Source organism: Balaenoptera acutorostrata, chromosome 8 (genome assembly GCF_949987535.1).
Source record: "Balaenoptera acutorostrata chromosome 8, mBalAcu1.1, whole genome shotgun sequence".
Lineage (NCBI taxonomy): Eukaryota > Metazoa > Chordata > Mammalia > Artiodactyla > Balaenopteridae > Balaenoptera > Balaenoptera acutorostrata.
The window spans coordinates 31021633-31032260 of record NC_080071.1 but is presented as its reverse complement, the minus strand read 5'-3'; the positions used below and the strand labels follow the sequence as shown (position 1 = coordinate 31032260).

The following is a 10628-nucleotide window of genomic DNA, read 5'->3' as shown; positions in this document are numbered from 1 at the left end:
GGGACTTCCCTGGTGGCGCAGTGGTTAAGAATCCACCTGCCAATGCAGGGGACACGGGTTCGAGCCCTGGTCCGGGAAGATCCCACATGTCTCGGAGCAACTAAGCCCGTGCGCCACAACTACTGAGCCTGTGCTCTAGAGCCCGCGAGCCACAACTGCTGAACCCATGAGCCACAACTATTGAAGCCCATGCACCTAGAGCCCGTGCTCCACAACAAGAGAAGCCACTGCAGTGAGAACCCCACGCACCGCAATGAAGAGTAGCCCCCGCTCACCCCAACTAGAGAAAGCCCATGCGCAGCAACGAAGACCCAACGCAGCTAAAAATAAATAAATAAATGTTAAAAAAAATAAAAAACAATAAATCTAATAAATCACCTTTGAAGGATGCTAACAACTATTCATTTTGCAAACTGGTACATAAAGTTAGGAATCAAGCACTTCTTCTACCTTTCCTATACAAACTATACCTCTGGGTAAACAACCAGTAAGTGAAGGAAGGTTTTTCTTTATAGAAGTATTTCAACAAATACACCAAGAAGAGAGAGCACTGGAAATCACCATTTTGCAATCTCTAATGAATTAAGGATCTGGGTATTGAGCATCTATGGCTGCCAACATCAGAAAGAGACAATTATGTCTTTTGATGAATGAACATACCACCACCTGTGAAGTAATTTTGACCAAAAAAAAAAAAAAAAAAAATCAAACCTGAATCTGATTACGCTTCTGGATCTAACTACCAACTTATAGGAAACACAAGGGACAGAGGAACGTGCTAAACTACACAACAGGAACACAATCAGTAAAATCTCAACTCTGGGAAAGCAGAATGAATGATCTAGCTTCTTCAACAATTAAATAGCAAGGAGTTAAAAAAAGAAAAGATGGATGGGGAACTTACATATTAAGAGACCTAAAAATTTTTTCTATGCATATGAAAATAAAGGCTAATGTGCCTTTAAGCAAGTACCCTAGATATTGATCCTATTTCAGTTGTAGCTAAAAACTAAAAATAAGACTTGTGAGAAACAGCAACTTTCAAAATTTGGATACTTGGAGTCCTCTTAATTAAGTCATACTTAAAATCATCTCCACAACTTTAATTATTTTGTAAAATAGTGTTTGCCCTCCCAAAGCAATGGCCTGCATTTAATTACAGTAAAATATTTTTCATTCATACAACAGTGATTTGGAACTTGGAATAATTCTGACCGAAATGTTTACCTTTCTTAATTCTTTCTTGTGTGCATATATCAAGAACAAAAAAAGAATTTTATAGAAAATAGGAGCTGGAAATTAAATGCCTGAGATCACAAACTATTTTCAAGATCCTTAAGAATAAAATGGGATCCATGACCTCAAAATTAGCCAAGAGACATAACATGCACATATAAATGTTAAATTCTTTAAATGTGACAATGGGAGTTTTACTGTGGCTGAAACAGGAAAGAATTTCCAGAGGCTGGACTTTTTTTTTTTTTTTAATTTTTTAAAATTTATTTATTTTTGGCTGCGTTGGGTGTTCGTTGCTGCCATGGGCTTTCTCTAGTTGCGGCAAGTGGGGGCTACTCTTTGTTGTGGTGTGCGGGCTTCTCATTGCAGTGGCTTCCCTTGTTGCGGAGCACGGGATCTTGGTGCACGGGCTTCAGTAGCTGTGGCTCGTGGGCTCTAGAGTGCAGGTTCAGTCGTTGTGGTGCACGAGTTTAGTTGCTCCGCGGCATGTGGGATCTTCCCAGACCAGGGATCGAACCCGTGTCCCCTGCATTGGCAGGCAGATTCTTAACCACTGCGCCACCAGGGAAGCAGAGGCTGGACTTTTATAGGACCTAGATAAGCTGAAAGGAGGCAAAAGTGATTGCAATTGTTCTCATCCATTCATAAAAGAGATCTCTAAAGCCCTACTGGATAACATATTACTGGTTCAGCATTAAATGCAAATGTTCTTGAGAGCAATAAAATATCCTGTAATTCAAGTACAGATTGAAATACTCTGTAATTCAGTTGTTTCACTAATTCAGAAACTCAATTGTCCTTCAGTTCAACTGGCCCAAATTCAAGCAGCTTTACCACGTATGCAGTGATTTATTTATTTTTATTGAAAATACAAAGTAATATTAAAGGAAAACATTTAAATAATTTAAAAATCATTCCATATCCCCCTACACTAACACAATGAATTTCACTTCTGCATATTACTTTCCACATGCATAAAGATTTTACAGACACAATGATAGTGTTCATACCATTTTATATTGTGCGTATTTTACTTACCATATCACAGACATGCCCATGTTTCTACAGTCTTCCAAACAATTTTTTAATGGCAGTATAAGGCTTCACTCTTTTTATTAGCCCACTTTCTTCTTTGCCATTTAGATTATTTCCAATTTTTCGCTATTGTAAATAATGCAGACATAAACAACCTCATGCATTTACCTTTTTGTTTGTTTGTTTTGTTTGTATGTTATTCTTTAGGTTACAAATCAAGGAGTAGAATATATGAGGAAAAAATACGGTCATTTTTATGGCTTTCTATGTAGTGCCATATTGTGTTCCCAAAGGGTTGTATCTGTTTAAAATGCCTTCTTAAACGAATGTACTAAACAGGTTCTTTCTAAAATTTAAAAATAACTCAGAAAAATTAGGTAGTTTTACACTTACTTAAAGTTAAAAATAATTTTTGTCTCTTAATAAATGAAGAGTGTGGGTAGATGATCTAACAGATTACTAAAAGTTTAGATGAGTTAACTTAAGCTACGCTTCTTAACTTTTCTCAAGTTACGGCACACATGGAAAGTGATATGGTAGGCACACTGGAGAAAATGGACAAAGATGTTTCTGGCCTCGAAGCTTCAGCCACCCAGGCCACCTCTGGCTACTCCAAGAGCTGTGGGGATCCATATCTAGGCACATCTATCACCCAAAGAGCCAGTGTACATGGGAAGGGAAGTTCTAACTGAGGTTAGGTGACTCAATCCAAGTCACAAAATCTAGTTAGTGGAAAATGAATTCAAATTTCTTCTCATCAGTGTATTTTCTACTATGTCACAATGTTCTACATGCTTTCTGGCTCTAAATTTCAATTTCACATGCAGACAGGTACCTATACTTATGAATAAAGAGGATTTTCTGATATGCTTAAAGACACCTAAACTAGCAATTTACATCAAAGCTGAAAATTAAAAATAGCTCTTAGGATCAACAAATATTCAACTCTTTCCTCTGCAATTTTTCAGATTTTCCATTCTTTTAAATTTAGTTTGTAAACTCTGAATAGTAATAATCTTTTGCACAACATCTTGTATATCTCTGGTAGTCAGTAAATAAAGAATCATAACTATAAATAATACACACTACAAAGGAAAAACACTAGACTTAAGTCCATTCTAAATAATTCTAAGGTTGAAAAAAAATTTTAAGTATTGATTTTGTAGAGGTAGAGAATCTTCCCTCTTTATATTTCAAATCCCTTGTTAGCTAAATGGAACCTTAATGTACACTATTACATTACATTAATGTACACTATTACACTGTCATAAGAAATATTTCACTCCACAGAATGATTTTGACCTACACCCAGTGTTGATGCTACCAGGAGAAAAAAATTCACTGCAAAGACGCTTCACCTTTTACCAAGTGTCCAGCGTTCCAGATCACCTTTGATGAGCAGAGATTAAAGGTAGTAACCCCACTGATTCAACTGTAAATATACATAAGATGTTTCTTGACCATTAATCACAGGCTTGGGGTGCAGAGTGGGGGTTAGGCATGAGAATTTACCTAACGTGTGCCAGGCCACAATAACAAGTAAGACACTCCAAACCCTACATTGTTTTTCACTACACCCTGAAACAGTGATTACTTGGTCATTTCTATGGACTTAATCAAACATTATACACACAAACACACCCGTGGGACCGCATGGCACTTGGAAGATTACCCACGATTTCCCACTTATTAAGATCTGGATCATATTTCTCAATGCTCTGAAGATATGTCCCCTTTGAGTAGGAATACCCCCCAGTGACATAAATACATCCATTCATGATGACGGCACCACACTCCATTCTCCTTTCCATCATGGGAGCGATCTCTCTCCATTCATTCTGTTCAGGGTCATAGCATTCTGTGATTGTAGTTTGTCCACCAACTAGATAGAGCTTATTTTCAAATGGAACTGAACACAATCCATATTCTATTAAAAAGAAAAAAGCATATTTCTATTAGGATAACAAACAAAAGAGACACCTTAGGGTGGTGATATAATAATGCTTTACAATTTAGCATACAAAAATAGAGTAGCTGTGACATTTTGATTCCAGCACACACTACCACAACACGGAGCCTTAAAATCCACTCCCAATCACCAGACTCAGATGACCTATTCCTGCCACTGTCTTTCAGGTTATCCCTAAACTGGCTTTGCAGGATGCCGGGAGGAACTCATCCTCCGACCACTACCCTTCCGGGAACTTGCCAGCACAGGCACCTTTTTCTCTACGCCTGTGTGTAAAAGGTGGTAGCAGCAGAGTCCCTCTGCCATGAAGACGTCCCAGGTAACTGGTGTAGGGTCCTTCGGGTGTTAGCAGCTAACCCTGTACAGTATCTGCTGCCACAGGCGCTTGCCTCTCTCACACTGCTGGTCAAGTTAAAGACACAAGAAGTTAGAGAAATACAAGCCAGTTTAGTGGGGAACTACAGTCTGTGACCTTAAGAAGCTGTGGAAGGTGCTCAAAGGCCGAGGGCTGCCGTGTGAGGTCTGCATCCTGGGGCTGGGAGTCCACCTCTTGGGCGTCAGCTTTCCAGGCCATTTTAATTTTTTCCATTTTATCTCCCCCTCCACATCCAAACCTGCTGGCTCTTCAAGGCACCAGGATCTTTGGCAACTTCACTTCCTCTCCCTTCTTCCCAGGGCTGTGACTAGGGTAAGGCAAGTGAGGTGCCCAGAGCACAAAACAGGAGGAGACTCTTCCACTTCCGAGCAACTCCTTCAGTTCTGTGCCTCAAGGGTCTCACTTGCCTGACCCTAGTCCCAGCCCTGTTTCTTCCACGCCCTCAGTTCTAATATCGCTCCCAGCCTGTGAGTTCTTTCTCTGAAAGTATCAACCATTAGATTACACTTAAATACTTCTAGCTGCAGATCTGAAGAAAGAGCAGGAGTTGTCAGTGGCACTAATACTACGGAGAATAAATGAAGATTTAGCTTGCCATTGCTGAGCTGTTCCATCTGTCTGGAACACCTTCTTTTCCCAGGTCCTTGCACAGCTGCCTTCTCCATGTCATTCGGGTCTCATCTTACTCTCACCTCCTCAGAGGGCCTTCCCAGATCATCCAACCTGAAGGAGCCGGTCAGGCATCTCTACCACATCACCCTATTTTAATTCTCTCTGTAGTTCTTCTCATGATCCGATGTGGTTCCTGTTTACAGTCTCTCTCTTCCTTCTGACAGTGCAGGAACTGTGTCCTGCCCACCACTCCTCTCCCAACTGAAGGATGGCAAGTGTCTGGCATCTTGTAAGGACTCAATAAAAGTTTGTTGAATCAATGAATGAATTGTACCTTGTACCCTCTGTGCCCAAATATGCGCTCCCATTACTTCACGGAAGAAAAGCTTATAAGGCCTTCTTTAGAAAGAAAGAATGTACAATCAGAAATGTGATTTCCCCTTTCTTACTATTTAGGTTTCAAAGCCTAAGGAAAAATCTGAGAAGACTGGTATTTCTGCTTTGAGTCCACATACTGTTGTTCTCTGGTTTCTGACATTCAAGAAAAAAAGAATTCTCCTACCTCTGAAAACCCATTTATTACCTTTCAGTTATACACATGCAGAATTTTTATAGGATTTAGTTGTTTTTGAGTACTTGTGACACATTGTTTGTTTATATAAATTATGAGTCATTCTGTCAAATGGTTATTGTGAAAATTAATGATGATTCAAAACTTTTATCAGTTGGTATAAATGATTCAACAATGAGCTTATTAAGCTTTTCTTAAATTATTCAAATCTCACAAAAAATCCTCAATTTGCAATTCTTATGTTAAGAGAAGTATCTCAATCTTTCTATAGCAGTAAAAATATTTAAAATAAAGTGACTCCTGGGCTCTCTATTCTGTTCCATTGACCTACGTGTCTGTTTCTGTGCCAGTACCATACTGTTTTGATTACAGTAGTTGTGTAGTATAGTCTAAAGTCAGCGATTCCTCCAGCTCTGTTCTTTTTCAAGACTGTTTTGGCTATTCAGGGTCTTTTGTGCTTCCACACAAATTTTAAAATTATTTTTTCTAGTTCCGTGAAAAATACCCTTGGTATTTTTTAAATTAATTAATTAATTAATTTTATTTATTTTTGGCTGCGTTGGGTCTTCATTGCTGAGCGTGGGCTTTCTCTAGTTGTGGTGAGCGGGGGCTACTCTTCGTTGTGGTGTGCAGGCTTCTTCTTGTGGTGGCTTCTCTTGTTTCAGAGCACAGGCTATATAGGGCATTTCAGTAGTTGCAGCACACGGGCTCAGTAGTTGTGGCTTGCGGGCTCTAGAGTGCAGGCTCAGGAGTTGTGACACACAAGCTTAGCTGCTCCGCGGCATGTGGGATCTTCCCAGACCAGGGCTCAAACCTGTGTCTCCTGCATTGGCAGGCAGATTCTTAACCACTGCGCCACCAGGGAAGCCCTACCCTTGGTATTTAGATAGGGATTGCACTGAATCTGTAGATTGCCTTAGGGTAGTGTGGTCATTTTAACCATATTAATTCTTCCAATCCATGAACACAGTATGTCTTTCCATCTGTTTGTAGCATCTTCAATTTCTTTCATCAGTGTCTTACAGTTTGCCGAGCACAGGTCTTTACCTCCTTAGGAAGGTTTAGTCCCAGGTATTTTATTCTTTTTGATGCAATGGTAAATGGGATTGCTTCTTTAATTTCTCTTTCTGATAGTTCATTGTTAGCATATAGAAATCCAACAGATTTCTGTATATTAATGCTGTATCCTCATGATCAATTAATCTATGACAAAGGAGGCAAGAATATACAATGGAGAAAAGAAAGTCTCTTCAACAAGTGGTGCTGGGAAACCTAGACAGCTACATGGAAAAGAATGAAATTAGAACATTGCCTCACACCATATACAAAAATAGACTCAAAATGGATTAAAGACCTAAATGTAAGGCCAGATACCATAAAACTCTTAGAGGAAAAGACAGGCAGAACACTCTTTGACATAAACCACAGCAAGGTCTTTTTCGATCTACCACTTAGAGTACTGAGAATAAAAAACAAAAATAAACAAATGGGACCTAATTAAACTTAAAAGCGTTTGCACAGCAAAGGAAACCATAAACAAGACTAAAAGACAACCCTCAGAATCGGAGAAGATATTTGCAAATGAAGCAACTGACAAAGGATCAATCTCCAAAATATACAAACAGCTCATGCAGCTCAATATCAAAAAAAACAAACAATCCAATCAAAAAATGGGCAGAAGACCTAAACAGACATTTCTCTAAGGAAGACATATAAATCGCCAACAAATACATGAAAAGATGCTCAACATCACTAATTATTAGAGAAATGGAAATCAAAACTACAATGAGGTATCACCTCACACTGGTCAGAATGGCCATCATCAAAAAATCTAGAAACAATAAATGCTGGAGAGGGTGTGGAGAAAAGAGAACCCTCATGCACTATTGGTGGGAATGTAAATTGATACAGCCAATATGGAGAACAGTATGGAGATTCCTTAGAAAACTAAAAATAGAACTACCGTATGACCCAGCAATCCCACTACTCGGCATATACCCAGAGAAAACCATAATTCAAAAAGACACATGCACCCCAATGTACATTGCAGCATTATTTACAATAGCCAGGACATGGAAGCAACCTAAATGTCCATCAACAGAGGAATGGATAAAGAATATATGGTACGTATATACAGTGGAATATTAGCCATAACAAAGAACAAAATAATTCATTTGCAGCAACATGGATGGACCTAGGGATTGTCATACTGAGTGAAGTAAGTCAGAGAATGATGAATATTATATGATATTGCTTATATATGGAATCTTAAAAAAGGGTACAAATGAACTTATCTACAAAACAGAAATAGAGTTACAGAGTAGAAAACAAACTTATGGTTACCAGGGGGCAAGAGCGGGAGGGATAAGTTGGGATACTGGGATTGACATATACACACTACTATGTGTAAAACAGATAACTAATAAGACCTACTATATAGCACAGGGAACTCTACTCAATACTCTGTAATGGCCTATATGGGAAAAGAATCTAAAAAAGAGTGGATATATGTATATGTATCTGATTCACTTTGCTATATACCTGAAACTAACACAACATTGTAAATCAACTATACTCCAATAAATAAATAAATTTTTTTAAAATGATAAAGCCAAAAAAACCCAGATGAACAGATAAAAAAGATGTGATATATATATATAATATACACACACACACACAATGGAATACTACTCAGCCATAAAAAAAGAAAGAAATTTTGCCATTTGCAACAACATGGATGGACTTGGAGGGTATTATGCTAAGTGAAATAAGTCAGACAGAGAAAGACAAATACTGCATGGTATCACTTATATGTGGAATCTAAAAAATAAAACAAGCTAGTTAATATAACAAAAAAGAAATAGACTCACAGATATAGATAAAAAGCTAGTGGTTACCAGTGGGGAGAGGGAAGTGGGAGAGGGGCAAGATAGGGGTAGGGGATTAAGAGGTACAAACTATTATGTATAAAATGAATAGGCTACAAGAATATATTGTACAGCACAGGGAATATAGCCTATACTTTGTAATAACTATAGAGTATAAAATATTTTAACTATAAAAAAATTTAAAAATTATAAATCACTATGCTGTACGCCTAAAACATATAATATTGTACATAAACTATATCTCAATTTTTAAAAAGTATAAAAATAAATAAAGTGGGCTTCTCTGGTGGCACAGTGGTTAAGAATCCGCCTGCCACTGAAGGGGACACGGGTTCCATCCCTGGTCCAGGAACATACCACATGCTGTGGAGCAACTAAGCCCGCAAGCCACAACTACTGAGCCTGCATGCTACAACTACTGAGCCCGCATGCCTACAGCCCGTGTTCCACAGAAAGAGACGCCACTGCAACGACAAGCCCGCGCACTGCAATGAAGAGCAGCCCCCGCTCACCGCAACTAGAGAAAGCCTGTGTGCAGCAATGAAGAACCAACGCAGCCATAAACAAACAAACAAATAAATAAATAAATTCCTGGTAGTTTTTCCCGTTACCCAAATGCAACATAATGTTCTGTTATAGTTGATGGAAACTTCCTCAGCTATAACTGCCTTTTTTCTTGTTGGTCACTCTATGAAGCTACTGAGGCTAAGGGACTGTGTCTTGTTTATTGAGCTCCTAGCACTGTACAGAGCAAGCAGGAAGCACTCAGCAAATATCTGTTGGACAAATGAATGAATGAAAAATTTCAAACCAAGCATGAGGGATAGCACCATCTGTCATGGCTCAAAAGAGTTTACACACAAATATGCACTATAAATACATGGCAGTCTGTATTCAGTGTTACATGAGTGATAGGAACAAAGCCATGCAGGGATTCAGAGACAACCACAATATTTTCAGGTATTCAATATCCACTGAAATACTTTAAGATTTTTACCTAAGATTTTTTTCTCACTGAAAAGACCTGTAAAGCTTATCTAATCTAACTTCCTTATTTTGCTGGAAAGTAAGATCCAAGAGCTTAAGCTGCTGCCCAAGATTACACAAGTGAATAAATAGCAGAGCCAGGAGAGAACGTTTTTCCCCCTGGACACAGCTCTCCACGGATTTTCCCTCTCTATCACTTACTGCTTCTCCCGGGTTCTTCACGCACTCTTCTTCCTCAGCTCATCCTTTAACTAATGCTGTTTCCCAAGATTCTGCTCACTACTGTGTTGTTGGTCCCAACCTTCCAAGGCATCTCGTTCACCTCCACACATAGTCATCATCTCTAAGCAAACAACTCACAGATCTCTGCATTTAGCTGCATTCTTCCTCCTGCAGAACCACACTTCCCATCGCTTGCTGGACAGCTCTTCTGAGTTATCTAACTGGTCCTTGACATTTCACTACAAAACTGAGTTCATCATCTCTCCTCTTCTCCCCTCCCACTGGTTGCTACTTCAGTGCTCCTAGTCGATCAGCCACAGAGCCTGGAATGACTGTCAATTCCTTTCTCGTCCTCATCGCCAACGTCCAATCACCCAAGGGAGCGATCACTACCATTCAATCAATGATGAATCTGTAACATTCCTCGCACCTGCCTGTTTTCTACTCCTACCACTTCAGGATTTCAGTATTTCTCACCTGGTTTATTACAAGAGCTTTAGCAGATCTCCCTGCCATCTTTTACCCAGTCTATTCTCAAAGGAGTTCTTTTCTTGAAGCTAGAACTGATCACGCATCATTCTCTTGCTCTGAAAACTTTAAGCTCTCTATTTTTAAAATTCTCCAGGCTGCCATTCAAAGCCCTCCATGACATGCTCTTCAACTGAACTCTCCCATCCAGTCTCTCATCCTACCCTCTTGCATCTCATTAATATACTTTTACTCCCAGGAACT

The 10628-nt window shown here is 39.1% G+C and overlaps 1 protein-coding gene across 5 annotated transcripts in view; it reads right to left on the bottom strand.

Annotated features, from left to right (window-relative positions):
- Positions 1–1517: 1517 nt before the first annotated feature.
- Positions 1518–10628, bottom strand: part of KLHL23 (kelch like family member 23) — a 42432-nt gene continuing 33321 nt past the window's right edge. For 4 of the 5 annotated variants that reach the window (XM_007183248.3, XM_007183249.3, XM_057551428.1 and 1 more), the window contains one exon: positions 1852–4198. In XM_007183248.3, coding sequence (XP_007183310.2) covers positions 3888–4198 — 311 coding nt within the window. In that variant the 3' untranslated portion in view covers positions 1852–3887. The other variant, XM_057551427.1, reaches the window with a different exon arrangement.